Raw genomic sequence first — 19,272 nt, forward strand, 5'->3', positions numbered from 1 at the left:
AAATAACATAATACAACTATCTATAACGGGTTAATTTAAAGTATGATAATATTGATTAATAGATCATTAAATGGGGGGATCATATGACATAGGCCTATGGGATCACATTTAATGTAAGTAATATCATACTCTTGAGGATATATTTATTTATTTTAGAAAGAAAAACTAGTAAGTAAAAGTATTAATATTATCCTTTTCGATCCCAATAAGAAAAAGGTACATAGTAGTAATAATGATTTTGGAACTCCCAAGTTGATGAGTTAAAAGAGTAAATGAATCCTTATTGGTTGACTTATATTCCTTCGGATTTCAAATATTAATCGTTGAATTTGTTTCAAAATATTTCACGTTTCAAGAATTTAAGAAATATTTGGTACCTCTTTTTTCCTTGAATTCACACTTACTGCTTCAATTAGTAGCGTTAATCAAGAACGGAGCTAGATAGGAATAGGGGTTCAATTGTTTGAATTGAGTCCCATAATATAAGAAATATTGTAGTGTAAAGGCAAAGGGGATTCAAAAATTGTTTTAAATCACACATTCAAAGTCTTAGTATTAATTTAGTGAGACATTTAGAAGAAAGATAAGGGTGTTAGTGGCTGTTTGGCCATGAATAATTTTAACATTTTTCTAGAGTTGAATCCAAGAAATCATGTTTGGGGTGCATACTATTCAAAGTAATGGAAGTTTTCACAATGTGAAAAATCACAGGTGTCATATAGAGTTTGCTCAAATACAACAGTTACAGACGGAAGGCATGAAGGGGTGAAATAAAAGTTTCATCTAAACTAGGCAATGGTGATCCAGGGCTCAGCCTGAATTAGATATTGGGGAAAACTTCAAGAGATGATTTTACACAACATTGAAAATCAACTTCTTCAAGAAAAGCAGCAAGATGCTGCAATGTGAATAATTATTTTTGTACACTTTTACTAATCTAACTTGAGTGAAGCTATTATACAGACCCTAGCCAACAGACAGATTATCACTTCTTCTTCTTCTTTGAATTAGAGGTCCCTTTTTTGGACTTCCTTTTGGTACTTGTATTACTTATGTTCTTGCTACACTCTGGGCAAAACCAGTCTTCCTCGGGTACACATTCAAGGGGAGGATCACAGCAATCTACATGCATGCCAATGCCACATCCAAGAGAGCCACTTTCGTCACCACAGATCAGCATTACTTCCCCCCTGTCAGGCGACCCACACACCTGGCATGCTATATCATTACTACTGTCATCTGATGGCTCCATCTCCTCAACAATCTCTTCCAAACGATTGATATGTTTTTTCAGTGATCTTTCTGCCCAGGAATGAGTGTTGTATTGCACATAATTGTTGAGGGTATAACCAGGTTTGCACACATAAGTCACCAAGTAATCAGGCAACACACAAGGTATCTCATGCCTTAAGAATTCTTGAACCCACTTGTCACAGCGTGGCATGACCTCACTAACAATGGCAAAGTCAACACCTGACTCAAGGAATCGACTATAAGGAGGAGAAGTTGCTAATATAATGCCATCCCCTGCCTTGACTGCACACTTCAATGTATCCTGATTCAACAAAAGAGAGCACATTAAAACCTGTTAGAGATACACACAAAGTGCAATCTGGATAAATGTATCAGTCTACAAATTGCTTGCATGTGGTGTGGAAAAAATAACTTCCCATAGAAAATAATTCCACCGCAAAATGTTTCATCTTAGGAAATCACTTTCTAGATCATTTTCCAATTGTGATTGGGGCTAAAAGTACATGACATATGATGACTGCACAAGATGTTGGATTTAATATTAAAATAGTGTTCTAGTGATAATTTTTTAGTACTAAAGAAAGACAATCTACATGTTAAGTAATATGAGTAAAGAGTCATGCTTTGTAAGAATAATGAAGAAATTACGTGTTATAAAGAAAATTTACTTGCACCCAAAAGTAAGTCATTTGCCCCTTTGGTGGAATATGCTATGTTGGGAGAAATTATTTTTCCATAATACAAGGAAACCAACAACTAGAAAATGATTTCATTGAAGTTCCAGAATAATTCTTCGTCATAACAAAACACACCATAAAAAGAGTTAATGGAAGAGAAAAATTCTTGCAAAGAGGCAGGCAGCATAGGAACTCAATCTTCAAGAAACATATACAGCAAACAACAAATTACCATACCAATGGTGGTACAATGCAGTCTCCATAAATGATTATCCTCATTCCATATAATGCGCCATGTCCAGTCCTCTCCCTCAGAAGTCGCCACTTTCTTGGGGCCTCTAAGTTGATTGCTAAGTCTTCAGTCAATCCCTTTTTGTGCCATTCATATGGCTCCTCATCTAATAATTTTCCAGCCTCAACACAAGCAGTTAAATAATCTGTCTTCAAAATCCACCTGTAAAAACAATAGATGATATGTTTTGCTTGTGAGAATGGACATAACTTTACGGTTGTGTCATTTTTTTTTACACTGGTAACTTCTTTAGGGCTGTGTAATTAGTCAAACCTTCCAGAGGATGCAGCAGCAAAAAACTTCTCTGTTCTTCGTACTGGAGCAGGAACAATGAAATGGGTTGCCTGATATGACCAATGGTGAGAATCTCTGCACACTTTCCCTTTCAATCGCTTGATAACCTGCTGAAACTCCTTCCTTTGTAGCCGATGTCCACTAACTATAAACCACCTAGGCTCACTTTGTACTTCTGTAACCTTCAACGAACGAGACTTTTTATCAGAAGGAGAACTTCTGTCAGCTTCATGTTCATTATCACCCGCATTCTGGAGTCCAATAACAGACATATTCTCCTTCTCCACATCCATGGAGCTCTTCAATTGATTCTCAGTCGAAATTACTGTGGCTTTTCCAGTTTCAGATGGAAACCCTTTTCCTTTCTTTGCTTCTACCTTGTTTCTATCAGTTCTGCACTTCTTCCTTTCTGTGCCTTCTACAGAAGCAGCAGCTCTTTTAGTAGCTAGATTAGTTTTCTTGCTATTCTTCTTCAGACATTTTGGACCTTCGGGAACTTTCTCCTCTGAAGCTTTCCCCACAGAAGTTGACTTACTTAACTTGGTCTCCTTGCCAGACGTCTTTTGAGTTTCAAATTCATTGCTTTCAGTACTAAGAGCGCCTTCTACAGAAGCAGCAGCTCTTTTAGTAGCTAGATTAGTTTTCTTGCTATTCTTCTTCAGACATTTTGGACCTTCGGGAACTTTCTCCTCTGAAGCTTTCCCCACAGAAGTTGACTGACTTAACTTGGTCTCCTTGCCAGAAGAAGTCTTTTGAGTTTCAAATTCATTGCTTTCAGTACTAAGAGCGCCTTCTACAGAAGCAGCAGCTCTTTTAGTAGCTAGATTAGTTTTCTTGCTATTCTTCTTCAGACATTTTGGACCTTCGGGAACTTTCTCCTCTGAAGCTTTCCCCACAGAAGTTGACTTACTTAACTTGGTCTCCTTGCCAGACGTCTTTTGAGTTTCAAATTCATTGCTTTCAGTACTAAGAGCGCCTTCTACAGAAGCAGCAGCTCTTTTAGTAGCTAGATTAGTTTTCTTGCTATTCTTCTTCAGACATTTTGGACCTTCGGGAACTTTCTCCTCTGAAGCTTTCCCCACAGAAGTTGACTTACTTAACTTGGTCTCCTTGCCAGAAGTCTTTTGAGTTTCAAATTCATTGCTTTCAGTACTAAGAGCGCCTTCTACAGAAGCAGCAGCTCTTTTAGTAGCTAGATTAGTTTTCTTGCTATTCTTCTTCAGACATTTTGGACCTTCGGGAACTTTCTCCTCTGAAGCTTTCCCCACAGAAGTTGACTGACTTAACTTGGTCTCCTTGCCAGAAGAAGTCTTTTGAGTTTCAAATTCATTGCTTTCAGTACTAAGAGCGCCTTCTACAGAAGCAGCAGCTCTTTTAGTAGCTAGATTAGTTTTCTTGCTATTCTTCTTCAGACATTTTGGACCTTCGGGAACTTTCTCCTCTGAAGCTTTCCCCACAGAAGTTGACTGACTTAACTTGGTCTCCTTGCCAGAAGAAGTCTTTTGAGTTTCAAATTCATTGCTTTCAGTACTAAGACTCTTTGCAATATCCTTCCTGTCATTCTTATGTACCATCTTGTTTGCATTTATTTTCTTCTCCGCTGATTGAAGCCCTGAATGTTGTGCTTCAGTACCAGTAGACTTCTCTCTTAGAACATTTAATTCTTCATCTTCTTGGTCCTCTGGAGCCTCAGTATCATCATTTAGGGATTCATTTGTTTTGGCAGATTCTTTTTCAGAATTCAAAAAATTATTTCTCTCGATCTCCTTGCTCGAATCAGCATTATCTGCAGGCAGAACCTCACCCTTTGTAGAGCTTAAGATATTTTGGTGCTCTGTCTCCTCTCTCCCTCCGCTACTGGACGCAGCTGAATCATTCGTCAGAACAGTCTTGTTAATGAGTAAAGAACCTTTCTGATTTCTGCCATCCCCTTTACCGAGACTTTGTCTAGATCCGAGTGTCTTCTTGGAAAGTGATCTTTTCTTCAATGTCTTAGACCCTGACATGGAATCATCTCCAGCTTTATTGAACTCAGACAGCACATTAGACTTCAGGGTATCTCTTCTTTCATTAACTGGAGATGGGACATCATGCCGTTCATCCAGTGGCCCACTAACATCAACAGTAGCATGACTAGTCCCTTTCGACCCCATCATCATACAAGTGCTGCTTTGAGGTGCATCCTCATCATGCCCTTGCCCAGTGCTTAGTGTCGCAGGATTGGAAATGGTTGAATCATAATGCTGCATGGTTTCCAAAGTTACACCCTTGTCCAAGTGAGGGGCAGGGTTCGTAGACAATAGATGACTGCCTCCGTGGCTTAGACTATGTAACTTTGACGAATTTATTAACTCTTCAGAACGATTTGCCGTCAAATAACCATCTGGTATGCTTTCTGGATTATTACCAGTCCTTGGTGACTTGAAGCTACTGTCTGAAATCCCCATATTCCTTTTCTCAGGCAGTCTACTGCTTTGACCCTTCCCAGAAAACGACAAATTCTTTGGAGTTTTTACACCTAACTCACTTTTTTCTAGTCCTCTCTGAGAGGACAGGTTAAAGCAATCATACCCTATACCTGCTTCAGTAGCAGCAGGACTTCCTGAATAACTCTTCATATGTTCAGAGGTCATTGGAGAACTGAATTTCCTTGGGAATTCTCTGGACGAACAAGAATGAGGAGACTTCCTGGCACTATTTGAAACAGAAACCAAATCACTTCCATTTTGTTGCATGCTAGATGGTGGCTCTTCTTTTGTTCGACAGAAGTTGGAATTAAGCATTTCATCATGCCTATTGGGAGATTCTTCAAAGGCTGGAACCTGGTCAGATTTTGACTGCTTTGAAGCAGATAATGACAGCTCTTTTGTGTTCCCAAGACCTGACAAGCCTCTAAATATGTTTAAGTCTGAAATGTTTGTAGAGGCTTCCTGCTTCACAAGGAATTGATTAGGACTTTTTGGATATTCAGGACCCATGATAGCTATTGTTTCTGCAGACCTGTTTGCAGCAATGCCCTCATTTTCATCTTCAGAATCTTTGGCTTCAGCTTCCATCATGTCCAACTCATACCCACTAAGGCCAGAAAAAGAATACATGAGCACACTATTATTTGCTCTTAATTTATTTGACAAGAAAGCCCCATTGAGGGGTAAAGTATAAACATATTATGCCTGAGCTAAACGAAATTAGCTCTTACTTAATAGCAAGTGAGTAAAATCACTTTATTGCTTTTTACTTTAAAAATTGTTGTCTACAGCATGCTTTGATTTTGAGGTTGGACTTTTGTTTAGCACAGAAGTCAGAAGCTACCACAACTCTAAATAAAATAAAATGAGCGAATTAGGCATTAAATTGACAGATCCAAAAAGGGCTGAGCAGGTGCTTAGAAACCTCTAGCGAGGTCTAATTTCATATAACTTAAGCACAAAGAAGTATGCATTTGCGAAATTCACAGATAAGACAACATGAAGTATAAAGTTCTGCACATCTTTTGTTTCTCGACTGGATCACTTGAAAATGTTTCTCATTTGACAATTTCACTACACCCTTTAACACTTTCAGCTTCTAATTAAACAGGCCTCCATAATATCTCAATGTTCAACTTCATATGTTTCAGATTCTGCAATATAAAGGCAACCTAGTAGGGGTATTATAACTATTCAGTACCAAGCAAAACAAAATACAGCAGAAACAATGAAGCTACTTCACATTAAAAGGCAGGAAATGGCAATGACGCACCTCTTAGCATACTCTGCTTCTGAAAGGATTTCCCAAGACTTCAAACTGCATAAGAAATCATGAAATGAAACTTTGCATTTTAGCAGGTTAAGAATAGAAATATCTTAAACTGAGAAAATAAAGCTCGGGCATACCAATCCTCCAACCACTGATGATTAACAAGCTTAATCGTCTTCATTTTCTTGGCAAGTTCATATTTCTCCCCTATCAAATGTAATGACCTCAGTTAGCATTGATACACAGTTGTAAATACATACCACAACAGACATGGTAAAGAGTGAAAATCAAATGGAAATTGGGGTAGCTTTCTTCCTTATCTTTGTTCGATGAGAAAAGAGAATTTAAGACATAAGTAGTATGACAGACTGATTTATCAAAGGTCATGGAAATTGACAGGCTGCTTAACAAAAAAATATGTGAGTGAGGCTCATTCATTAAGCCTCAATGCCCTGAACATATGACACATCACATAGTAAATCATCAAAGAAAAGAAAGAGAATCTAATGAAAAATTAGCTCACACTACTGTAGCACAGTCCTCTTTTTCATAATACTCGCTTCATCCTATATCATGAGATGGTGTTTAACTTGATAGGAAATCTAATGTGTAATTTAACTTATTTATTATATTAGCAAAGGAGGAAAACAAAAGTAGTGGTAGAAAAGTTATATGATAGAGAAATATCAATGAATTTAAATTTTGAAAGTTGTAGAAAAATGGATAGGTATCAATGATTTTGGGAGGTCCCGAAAAGGGAAAGTGTCACATAAATTGACACAGACAGAATATTTTAATTTCCTTGTCATTATTCTCTCAAATTGTTGAATAGGTAGTAGTTTGCGAATGTAGTTCAGATGAGGATGCTCACATGGACGTGTGGGCATACTAGGACAGATATGATTAGGAATGAAGTAATACCTGATAAGATGGGAATGACTTATGTGGCAGACAAGATGAAGGAAGGAGGCAGGGAAGGTTCGGGCATGTGAAGAGGTGTGTGGATGCGCTAGCAAGGAACTGTGAGGGGCTGGCTATAGAAGGAGTTAGGAGAGGTAAAGGTGGGCCGGAGAAGAAATGAAGGGAGGTGATTAGACAAGACATGAAACAATTTCAGTTTACCAAGGACATGACCATAGGAGGTATGCAGGTCGAGGAATAGAGTAGAAGATTAGTAAGTAGTTGAGTAGTGTTGCACTTTCGGTGGGATAGGAAAGGGGCTAGCCGACTCTAAACTTGCCCATATTAGTAATATTATATAGTATTCACATAACTTATTATTCATGATGTGTTTTACTATCTTGTTAATTTGCACAGTATAGTGCTATTTTGTTGTCATATTATTTTCTCCTTACATCCATGCTTCAAAAAAAAAGTTCTCTTCCTTTATTTTCTCAGTTTTCCTTTTCCTCTTCTCTTTTGAGTTGAGGCCTGAGGGTCTCTCTGCCCCACAAAGGCAGGGGTATGATCTGCGTACATCCTACTCAGACCCCACTTGTGGTATTACACTGGTATGTTATTGTTGAAGTAATAGTTTCACGTTTATAATGAATCACTATTGTTCTAAAATCACAGCATATTGTTTCAAAGTTGTATATTAGTATTACTTTAATGACTTCCTTTTTTTCTTCTTTAAATGCTTATAAGGTAACAGCAATACTCATTTTCGCAACTGCAGACAATATTCCTAGATTACATGCTATGGTACCCTGGCCTTCAGTTTGCTTTGAACTACCCATGTCAGATACACATATTCGATATTTCTCCCCAGGTCAAGCCTTCTACATAATATAATTTAAAGGTATATTCAATTATAAATTAAGGCAGGAAAGAATATGGGAGGGAAAAAATTAGCCAGCAGCAACACATCATAACGAATCATCAACATAAAGGACATTTGTGCAAAAACACCTGAAACTCCCATTCACCCCCTCTAGGATTAAGCATTTAATAAAGCAAAACAAGAAATAAGGAGAGATGTAGTACAACCAGCAATAGCAACTGGTGGAAAGGGGATAGTTACCCTCAAATTTGTAGCATATGAGATGAGTGACTTTGTTTGCCACCAACGGCTTTGAAAAGTTTGCACCCATCAGTCCCACCATTGTCTAGAAAGAAAAAACCAAACATGTGACAAGCAACTGTTAGATTCTCCTCATCAGAAAATATTTAACTTCTCTTAAAAGTAAAAGAATTGATGAACGACAAACTGCATTTTACAAACCATAATATCATCTCGATCTTGCCGTTGATACCCAGTTAAGCAGACTATCAGTGATTTAGCACCTGGAATTCCATTCAAATTTCTTGGAGGTCTGTACATGACCTGTAAGAGAAGTGGTGAATCTATTGAGTTTTGATTAAAGGGAAAAATCAATTATGCTTACAGGCCTATGACAAGTTGACATAGAATTCTTAAGGGAGCAAGGGAACAGATAGAAAACAACAGATAGATTCACATGACCACCAAAAACCCAAAATCATGGCCCTTCAAAATTTCTATAGAATTCCCTAAGCTCAATATGAGATATAAAAGAAATACTGGCTCCTTAACTTACTGCATTATTGACTGTCTAATAGCAATATTGCAGAGAAAAAGCCTTTAAAACTGAATAGCCACTGATAAAATGGACTCATAAACACATAATATTAAAGATCCTTTCATGCACCAAAGTGGTATTATAAATTAATGCAAATACTTCCGAAGAGATATGTTCTATCCACTATATCATAAAATTACATGTCAATAAAGACATTCTTTGTAGACATTACTGTTTAAGCAACCACAGCAGGAAGAAGGACCAATCAACTAAGCATAATTGTGAGTCAGCAGACTGTATTTTCCAACAGATAAAAGACAGAATTTTTCAGAGGAACTCACAGAATGGTGATCGACAGGCATTCCTAAATCAAAACTGTGTGCAACCCACAAGCTGGTAACAACTATTTTTCCAACCCGTCGAGCAGAAACACATATGGGGTCATCCTGTTTCCAGAAACACTATGTTACATCCTAGTTATAATAGTGAGGAATGACGTTTGAGTTGCGTACAAAAAATGGGATAAGAAATCAAGCAGCAAGAAATGCAAAAGAAAATCGCCCTGAAAACCAAATAAGGACAATTATGTTCACCACACTCACGTAGATAATACTATCAACAATAAGATGGGTGCAATCTGGTCCATATTTGCCTGCATCAACTCCACCACCTTCCACGAGCTTGGACCGAATCTAGAAAAGGAAAAAGGTACAAAATTTTAAAGTAGAACAATGACAACAACCATCAAAAAGAGAAAAATTCCCACACACATAAAAACAATTACAACTACACCATAACAGTTGAACATGGAAATGGGAAAAAAAAATCATAACTACTCCATTTAAAGAACATAACACTTGAATTTGAAACAAATAAATCAAATCAACTGCCTTTCAATCCCAAGCTAGTTTGCATCAAAAACATGAAATCTAAATATCCATTTCACAATTCAAAACATTGTATCCTCATCTTTTCTCTCGGCTTGAGACCAACTCTACTTTCCTCAGCTCACATGGCCATAATTAACTTGAAAAAATGCAATTAAATCAATCGCCTCTGCCTCAAACTCAATCTAGTTAGAGTCTGACTGTACAAATACTTTGTATCCATTTTGCTATTGATCATTTCTACCAACAATGCTTAGGGAAACTCGCATATGACAAAATTATAACTTGAAAAAATACAATTTTTTTGAGGAAGAAAATTAAACATGGGTTACCTGTTCCTTCCTAAGGGGGTCGAATCCAATTAGAACAAAACGAACATCAACGAAAATCTTGGAGCTGTCTTCGTATAACATATCTTCAGTCATTTCTTGAACAATTTTTTCATGGAAGAAGCAAGTAAATTAACACGAAAAAAACTTATATGAACCCTAGAAATTTGTAGAATTTTACAAAGCTTCCCGAGCAAGGAGTAGACAAATTATTGGAGGGATTTTGTGTTTTTTAATTTTTTATTTTGGCGCACTTATTGTTGTGCCTCAAATGAGTTGGGCTTTGCCCCCTCTTTATAAAAAAAAAAAAATACAGGCCAAAGCCCATCTTCATTTTCCTTTTTTTACCATACTTCACCATAAAATTGCACGTTTTGTCCTTTAATAGGTTAGTTTTTAAATGTGCACCCTTATTTTTAGGTGATTATATTTTTTGCCGTTAAATTTTGAATAATAAATAAGTGGTCGAAAATACTTGTGAGACCAAAATAACAAAGAATTTTTGCTCAACATAAGTTTATGTTTTTGTATCATAATATAACGCTAGTTATGCCACTTAATTCCTATAGAACTTATACCAAGTAAGGCATAAGTTCAAATTGGAAATCCCACAAGTTATGTAAGATCATTGGACCATGAAGTTACACGTTTTGCCCTTCAAATGAGTTAGTCTTTGATTTTTGTCCTTCAAATGGATTGGACCCCGAGGGTGATGTACCGTAACCAGTCTCATTCTTGCTTAAACACCAAATTAGTCATTGTAAGCACATCAAGAATAGGAGTATGTGTGGTACCTAGAGATATAGTTGCTGTTGATTGATTTTTAGACCTTTGTTGGCTTAATATTTGGAGTGTTGTTTTCATATATGAAGAAACAATACAAGTTTAACACAACAAGTAGATAAATGAAATGGTGAAACGACTAATACTTCAATTAGTCAATAAGTTAAGCTAAACCTGCAGTCCCCACCCCAGTTGCAGAAAATGACCACAGTACATACATTTTTCAAAGAGAAATAAACATTAATTTATTTTCATCTACTTAACGTACAACTTACAATACGATACGATGAGCTTTAGTATTATATGAGAAATCATACTAAAATAAATACATCTCCATACGAAATACGGTATTGTAACGGTATTATATCTTAAACTTGAAAGTATGCCTATGGGCGACTATTTACATTAATGCTGAGCCCAATTACTCTCAATCCCTTCGTTTGATGAATCGTTGAAAAGCATAACAAGTCTCAGCAATTGAAAGGAATGGCAACCCGGTGCACTAAGCTTTCACTATGCAAGGGATCTGGAAAAAGGCCAGACTATAAGGATCTATTTGTACGCAGTCTTACCCTGCATTTCCGCCAAGAGGTTGTTCCCACAGCTCGAACCTATAACCTCCTTGTCACATGGCAACAACTTTATCGGTTACATCAAGGTTCCCCAATCGAACAACCTGTAAATGCATAGAGCGGCAATTAACATCCCAAACAGACAAGCCCATTTGTGCAAGTGAAAAGTAGATCTCCCATTTCTCTCCACTTGGTACGAATGAAGTGCAAAAACAGGGAGTAGTGACAAGTTATTTAGAGTATCAAACTGATGCAAGACCTACATGTATACTTTTCCAAAAGGCATAATACATAGACATACACTCAAATTTGGTCTCCGCTATCAAGTAAACACTCCAACTTTGAGTATGCACATCTAGACACCTCAACTTGTCTCCATTGTGTCAGTTGAACACTCCAGCTTACAAAATGATCATCTAGACACCTCCAAAAGTCATGTCAGCCTTGGGTCTCCACAAGACACAGTGAGAACGAGTTGGGAGTGCTTAGTTCCTAGCTCAAACCAAGTTGAAGTATCTAGATGTACACTCTCAAAGTTGGAGTGTTTATTTGCCAGCTAATGCCAAATTTGAGTCTCCTCAGCAACTCAAAAGGAAAAGGCAAGTATTCAAATCCAGCAAACCACAAACCATTAACAGCTCCCATCAAACAACATTAACAAACAGAATAACAAAGTCCCGTTTTTTATATCATTAACTCCAGGAACTTTTAGCACACGATTGCATCAAGAAGCCACAAATATTACACGCTTTCCCCAATTAATATGTGATGAAGACAACATATTAACACTATGCTATCCAAATGACTTTTCACAAATTGGGATGGAGGGAGCAGCTAAAAATCAGCCATCAGATAGAACCTGAATTTTGATTTAACAGATCAGGGGATCATTGAAAAAGTATTATATAAGCACAGGATCATTTTGCAGCAAAAAATTGGCTAAGACAGCTGATGCTACCACCTAGTGTAAGTGCAACAAATATCATCTTGAATGTCTGACCGACATTTTGCTCCTTTTTCTCATGATAATTCAGAGGGATAGCTTTACCATTGCAGGCTGTTGTTCAATAAGGGAATGATGAAAAATTGTCAAGTCAGGATCATCCTTGTGCTTGTCCCAAGCGGCTTTGAACTGCGAGCCCTTGGATCTTGAAAATGAGGGGAAAATATTAAGAAGTTGAAGAACTCAATATTTAGAGAGAAACTACAACAAAACAAAAAAAGAACATATCACATGAAGGAAGAGAAAACAGAGGTAATAGAGCATGATATTTACTGTTGGATCAAAATTATAGTCTGAAGAACAAGTTGTCTGATTTCTTCACGTGCAATTTTCAGCGCTGCTTCCTTGAATAGACTAACAAGTTCATCCACCAACCTGCATCACACCGACAGATACAATTTAAAGAAGTGAGACAAGAGCATATAGGAAGGTTCTAGTTTAACGCTAGGGATGTTAATCCATCATCAGTTAAGATGATTTAACTGTTGAAAAAAGGGGTCCTCAGTTTAGATGCAAAACTGGAATTCGGGAATGAAAAAATACACTATTGGATTTATTTACAACTTTTAGCGTACTCCATTCTTCATATTAACAGCAGATATAAGTAAAATTCAGGGTGACTCCTAATATTCCTTCGTAAATTACCTTTCAATGTATGGAGAATTCCTTATCCATGTCAACTTTACAATTGTCTTGATCCGTTCAAGAACCTGAAATAAAAATAAAGTATCAAATATGCTGGCTAGCAGTGATCTTCAAGCACAACATCTTGTATAAGAAAAAATTTAAATGCAAAAGAAGCTTAACTCTTATATATTTAAACAAGAAGTCTATTGATGCAACTAAATTAGAGTACTTAATCAGGCTACAGAAACTGAAACTAGAGGAGAAAGGAATTCAGCAAAATTGTGGTTTATTCATAAAAATGTAGCAAGGCTGACCAGCTCAAAAGAATTCCATCACCTCTTACCAGTAGAACAGTTCTGTCATCATCTGCATGCATCCACCGGAAGAACAGAGGGAAAAGTCGCCTGAAATGAGATAGCAGTATAAGACCAAGACCATTGAACAGTGGCTCAATATGTTGTAGCCATGCAACACGTCGCTCCTTGTTTCTTGGTTGCCTTTCCAGGTGACTCAACATCTCATTCAACAATTTTTCATACCTGTGTCACAATATTTGTGATAGGTAAATACATACTTGAAGCATAACATATTGGAAATGCTAATGTCGGAGGACAGGTGACATGTTAGCAGGGGCGGACCTAGAGTCTGCCAAGGGGTTCACCCGAACCTCCTTGGTAAAAAATTATGTTGTATATTTAAGGTATTTTAAGAATTTTTATGTTTATATATTGATTTTGAACCTCTTGAATATAAGATTAGAGGTTGGCTTAATGGTTGAGAGGTTCAAACCTCAAATCTTAAGCACTACTCTTTTTCTTTTCAAACCCCCTTAATGGAAATCCTAGATCCGCCACTGCATGTTAGTACACAAAGGTACAGATACCTACTTTAATGTATATGCGAAAGACAACTAAATAGGGATTTGCTGCATCACAAGCCTCTAAACAAAGAAGAAATTTTATTCAGATATCAGTTATCTAAAAAGAACAGCAATTATGATGCCAAAACAACAACTTGAAAATCTGGCTTCCAAAATAATTATTAAAAAAAAGTTGTAAATTTGACAATGATAGACTGTTCCCTAGAGTTAACTTCAATGAGTAACACAGAGGTAACCCTATCCCCTCCCCCACCCACCCCAAAAAAAAAAAGTTGAACTTTCACTTAATACTTGTGCAAGCCAAAACATTGAGAGTATCCAACTGTTTATTGGGTGCACAAAAATTTTATAGGATAGCTCTTTCTGCATTACCATCCAGACATCAATCTTTTGAAGGATTATGTTAGGGATGCGTTGGAAGTCATTAATTTAAGTATTTAATTATATTTTTAGTTGCTTTATTTATTATTCTAGAATAAGGTTTAGTTTCAGAGTTTCATAAGGATTAGGTTAAGTCATAGTTATTAGTTTGGAATAGGATTTAGGTCTCCTACTTTTATAAGAATTAGACTTCCTATTGATGTAATAAGACTCTTATTTAAAGGGGCTTTTGATGAATAAAACAGTAAGTCATAATTCAGCAAAAAGCAGGAGATTAGAGTTCTCTCTTCCCTTGAACTCTAAGGTTTCAGTCTCCCTTTGAAGAGCTAAAGAGATCAGTGTTCTCTTTTATGAATTCTAAGGTTTCAGCCTCCCTTTAACGAGCTGATTTATATATCGCCCTGTGAATCGATCCTTCTTTAAGAATCATAACAATTAGAGAAGGATCAATTCACAGGGCGATATATAAATCAGCTCGTTAAAGGGAGGCTGAAACCTTAGAATTCATTAAAAGAGAACTCCGATCTCTTCAGCTCTTCAAAGGGAGACTGAAACCTTAGAGTTCAAGGGAAGAGAGAACTCTAATCTACTGCTTTTTGCTGAATTATGACTTACTGTTTTATTCATCAAAAGCCCCTTTAAATAGGAGTCTTATTACATCAATAGGAAGTCTAATTCTTATGAAAGTAGGAGACCTAAATCCTATTCCAAACTAATAACTATAACTTAACCTAATCCTTATGAAACTAAACCTTATTCTAGAATAATAAATAAAGCAACTAAAAATATAATTAAATACTTAAATTAATGACTTCCAACGCATCCCTAACGGATTACTGTTAAAAATTATGCCATTTCCCCAATAAATTTATGAGTTGAATACCATTTTAAATCATGCGTACATGTTGGGAAAATTTATCCAAGATTCAATATATAACATATAGTGATATAGAAGACACTCTACCATATGCTTCGAGGATTACTTTTCTGGGTGAAGGTCACCATAAGTACAGACATTTGAACCACACGCTCCCATATCTCATCATCGGAAGCAATATTTTGGCAGCAAGCATCAAGAATTACATCTTCATACCAACCAATCTCAGCCGCATTGACATTTTTCGCCAGATATATTAAGCTAATCATGCCCTGTCCCTGAAGTAAGAGACAACATTTAGTCAACAACCTAATGAAAGCAAAAATATTAATATTAATTATGAGATGCAAATGTGTAGCAGACAAGCACCACTTGCTTGTAACAATTTGAAATACCATTTTAAGCTTGAAAGCAAAAATATTAATCTTAATTATGAGATGCAAATGATGGATTACATCATGCTCCAAACAACCAAGCCAGAAAGGTACTTCCCAAAAAATAGAAGAAGAAGAAAAATGACTAAAAAGGAAAGACAAACTGAGAGAGGTGCTATCAACATTATTACAATCAGAAGTCTCTAATAGAGTATCCGCGGACAAGCTTTAGAAAAGAAACTGAAACGTGATCTTTGATGTTCTTTTTGTTGTCATCAGTTGCTAAGAGCTCAGAAATGAGCCAAATAGTAGAAGCACATACAAGTTTAAGCACTAGCTAGCTAATACTTGATTTAAAGAGTCTGTCCCTTCTAACAATTACAATGTATTTTGACCACAATATATCTCAAGGGAAACACAGTGATTTAGGAAAAGAGAAATCTCCAATTAGAATATCTAATCATCTAACTCTCTTTCACAGTATTAACGGATCACTGCATGAATCAACAGTTTTACACTATTTAGAGAGTTTTAACTATTTTGAAGTTATATAGGGCTATCAGCATAGTTTGAAGCACTGATCAACAAGTACGTGAGATATCTGATTGAAACAGGAACAAATTTCTAAGACCAGCAATCATACAAAGACAAATGCACCTTTACTTCAGATGACCAGTGATCAAGAGCTGTTAGGGCACATGGAATTACCAAAGAGCACACTTTTCCAAGGTGAGGATAATCCACCTACAAATGATAAATATTGAAGGTTATGCTTCATTTCATCTCAATAGAATTCAAACCACCAACTGAAGAAAATAATCATACAAATAAATCATCAAGTACCAATTAAGGATATACATACCTGAGAAATGAACCATCTAAACTGATAAGCAGCAATAATGGCGTATGCTACAGGAACACTAGCGCTTGCAGCTGATATCTCATGACCATCAATTGATTTATCAATGGCACTCTCTTTAATCGTGTCTTTTAGCAAAGGCAAGAGTTGAGGGATTAAGTGAATGGCCAAGATTTTATCATTTGGGAGAGACTTAAAATCAAGATCCAGCTCGCCAAATTTGATCAAGTCATGATTCCCAGCAGCCATGGTAGCATAAGCTTTAGATAGGTCTTTGAAGGCAGAGGCAGCAGCAAGAGATAGCAAATTGGGAACCCAAAAGAGTTGATTGTAGGTGGATTCGGAGGCAGACGCCAATGCAGCACAGCATAAGCTAAAATCCCTTATTTCGAGTTGGGAGTCGGAAAGAAGAGACAGTAGCATGGATTTGATAGAGACACTGGAACCCTCTGGAGGAGTATAAGGTGCCTTGGAGAGTGATTCCCTTATTGGCCTTGATAATCTATTACATACAGTTTTTAAACAAATTATTACTCACACCCAGTACGTAGTACATATAAAACAAGCAGAAAGAATGGTCTTACAGAAGCAGCTCCTCATTGAGAGACTTCAACATCCTTCCCTTCTCACTGCTAATTGCTATGGTTTCCAAACCAGACAACCTGTCCATTTTTTACTTACATAAATTTACAAGCTGTTTGTCCAACCAATTTTCTTACTACCTTGAATCAAGATCTTAAGACAAAGAACAAGAGACAAGGGATTGAAACATCATTGGATGTTCAATCCTTTGTCAAACTTAAATATTAGTTGTCTCTTCTTTACATGACTCATCTTAAAAGCCAATTAACCTTAAACAAATCACAAATCATCCTGACACGCAAAAAGGATCACATGAAGAGGACGAAAAGCTAAAACTCATATAACTCAGTCAAGAACTCAAATCATTTGGATTCAAACAAAGCAAACACACTAATATATATCTGAATTTAAATGGAGAAATGCAGTAAAGGAAAGGGGACATGAGTAATTGAATGTAAATAGAATTATACAGTGTTATCAAAACCAGAAAAGCTCTAAGCTTCTTTGAGGCTTTAAGCGCAAACAAAACGTGGGATTTAATGAAAAATGCACAAAGGGAGAAAAAAATACAAACATATATATATATGTTTAGTCCCAGATTAATAATAATTATAAGCATGAATATAATATATATGAACAAAGAAATTGAAAAAAAAATCCTATAAAGGGAAATATCAATTGTACAGTGTCCTCATTAGCAAGGAAAACTACGTCTTACAATCTTGATGATGACACAAAAGTGCACATTAAGCAACGCGAAGTGCTCAACAGAACCCCACTCCAGGGTTTAAGTGTGCCTTTGACAACACTGATTATAAACACTCTCATTTTCCGTAAAAAAGTCTCAGGCCCAAATGACTAATTTAGCTTTCTATTAAGTAACTGAATTTTTTTATGGCAAAGTTCTGCATTCAATTCATATTTCCTCAAGATTAAATTCAACCAATTCACTGATTTAGCCTATATCGAAATTCACCCACAGTAGCATAAGAATGAATCACCAACTTAAATTAAGCAAATGATGAAGAATGAATCAATAAATTAGAACAAAACAAAGTTTAGAAAGAGACTTACAATGCTAGAAGGGATCGCCATCACTCGAAGTTCGCAAAACGCAAGAAAAAAGGGTAGGGGATTGTGTTTGGGTTTTGATACATCTTACACATAAATAAAAATTTAATTATTATATCTTTAATTAATTTCAAAGTCCTAAATATTAAGTAGGATAATAACTAAATGACAATTATTTGAGGAAAATAGTAAATGACAAGTTTATCTTTTGTAAAGCTTTTTAATGAAGAGTCAAAAGTTCAATTAACATTGTGTGGGTCAGCTTACGGGAAGGAACGACTATCGTCAATGTGGCTGGAGCCGCTAGATCCCACAGCACCACAGCAGCGATCTTCAAACTAATAAACCAACCTTTCACTTCTCATATGGGCAATCATCCACATGAGGACCAGAAGACGGCATTCTAAGGCTATAAAAAGTCCTTATCCAAGAAATGAACTATCTTGCTTAACATAGCTATTTGAAGAAAACTCATTTTTAAGCTCGACTATTTCCACAGGATAGCTACCACCTCTAAACAAAACAGCAACAATACCTTATAACTCTATCCACCAAGGCGAGCACATAACTACATATGGAAAACAATCACCAACTGTTTCTATTTCAACTGAAATTTGATCTTGAAACCTCATGGTTCTCACCGACCTCATCAACCACTGGGCCACCACTAGGTGTTTTTCTCATGCCTCAAATACTCGCACACAGTCACATAAAAGGATTACAGAATGTAAGACACCTAGTTTAATACTCATCATCATCATCATGCAATTCATAAGAAAGTATTGAAAGAAACAGATTTCCTAGCTTATTGAATTTAACAACAGACCATAAAATACTGGAAATAACGAGGAATTTTACCTCTTGTTGAGCAGCGTAAACTGGCGCCGGGACGAATTGAGTCGAGAATCTACGTGCGCTTCACCGATGAATGGACTATTCCGTTTTGGCCGCCGGACAACTCCGACGAGAAAAAAAATAAAAAGAAACAAAATTAGATTTGGGAGAAAAATTGTTGGGCCTCAAAGTGAAACATACTATTGGGCCTCAAAATGAAACATATTGTTGGGCCTTGATGATACAGTTTTCATATGGGCCAAAGCCCAAATCCATTCTTTACCACAGTTGGACTCCTAGCAGTGTATTAATAACATTTAATTACACGGTCCGTCTTTCAAATGAGTTGGTCTTTAATTTTTGTCCTTAGCAATCGAATTTATACCAAGTGAGTCACAAGTTCTTTAATGGAGCAAGG

The 19,272-nt window shown here is 36.5% G+C and overlaps 2 protein-coding genes across 2 annotated transcripts; both read right to left on the bottom strand.

Moving 5' to 3' along the window:
* Positions 1-698: 698 nt before the first annotated feature.
* Positions 699-10,242, bottom strand: LOC102603882 (BRCT domain-containing protein At4g02110-like). The gene is made up of 11 exons (XM_015312550.1): positions 10,015-10,242; positions 9,398-9,487; positions 9,137-9,241; positions 8,480-8,581; positions 8,279-8,363; positions 6,393-6,462; positions 6,259-6,303; positions 3,119-5,592; positions 2,497-2,932; positions 2,169-2,385; positions 699-1,555 (listed from the first exon to the last, which is right to left on the bottom strand). The coding sequence occupies exons 1-11, from the start codon at positions 10,105-10,107 to the stop codon at positions 986-988; spliced, it is 4,287 nt and encodes a 1,428-aa protein (XP_015168036.1). The 5' UTR covers positions 10,108-10,242; the 3' UTR covers positions 699-985.
* Positions 10,243-11,013: 771 nt separating this feature from the next.
* LOC102596581 (uncharacterized protein At2g39910) lies at positions 11,014-19,025 on the bottom strand. Its single transcript, XM_006355778.2, has 10 exons — positions 18,879-19,025; positions 16,952-17,029; positions 16,371-16,869; positions 16,166-16,252; positions 15,222-15,412; positions 13,340-13,535; positions 13,015-13,079; positions 12,643-12,744; positions 12,415-12,514; positions 11,014-11,470 (listed from the first exon to the last, which is right to left on the bottom strand). Exons 2-10 carry the CDS (start codon positions 16,981-16,983, stop codon positions 11,420-11,422), a joined length of 1,323 nt encoding a protein of 440 aa, XP_006355840.1. The 5' UTR covers positions 16,984-17,029; positions 18,879-19,025; the 3' UTR covers positions 11,014-11,419.
* Positions 19,026-19,272: the final 247 nt, after the last annotated feature.

This window comes from Solanum tuberosum, unplaced genomic scaffold, assembly GCF_000226075.1.
Source record: "Solanum tuberosum cultivar DM 1-3 516 R44 unplaced genomic scaffold, SolTub_3.0 scf00208, whole genome shotgun sequence".
In the NCBI taxonomy this organism is placed as follows: Eukaryota; Viridiplantae; Streptophyta; class Magnoliopsida; order Solanales; family Solanaceae; genus Solanum; species Solanum tuberosum.

Excerpts from the sequence above, each read along its gene's own strand:
- LOC102603882 (XM_015312550.1), bottom strand. The coding sequence starts at position 10,107 with ATGACTGAAGATATGTTATACGAAGACAGCTCCAAGATTTTCGTTGAT. Across the intron at positions 9,488-10,014 it reads ACCCCCTTAGGAAGGAACAG|ATTCGGTCCAAGCTCGTGGA; the intron begins GTAACCCATGTT and ends TTCCTTTTCTAG. Across the intron at positions 8,364-8,479 it reads AAGATCGAGATGATATTATG|ACAATGGTGGGACTGATGGG; the intron begins GTTTGTAAAATG and ends TTTTCTTTCTAG.
- LOC102596581 (XM_006355778.2), bottom strand. The coding sequence starts at position 16,983 with ATGTTGAAGTCTCTCAATGAGGAGCTGCTTCT. Across the intron at positions 13,536-15,221 it reads AGTAATCCTCGAAGCATATG|GTATGAAAAATTGTTGAATG; the intron begins GTAGAGTGTCTT and ends ATTGTGACACAG. Across the intron at positions 12,515-12,642 it reads ACTATAATTTTGATCCAACA|ATCCAAGGGCTCGCAGTTCA; the intron begins GTAAATATCATG and ends CTCATTTTCAAG.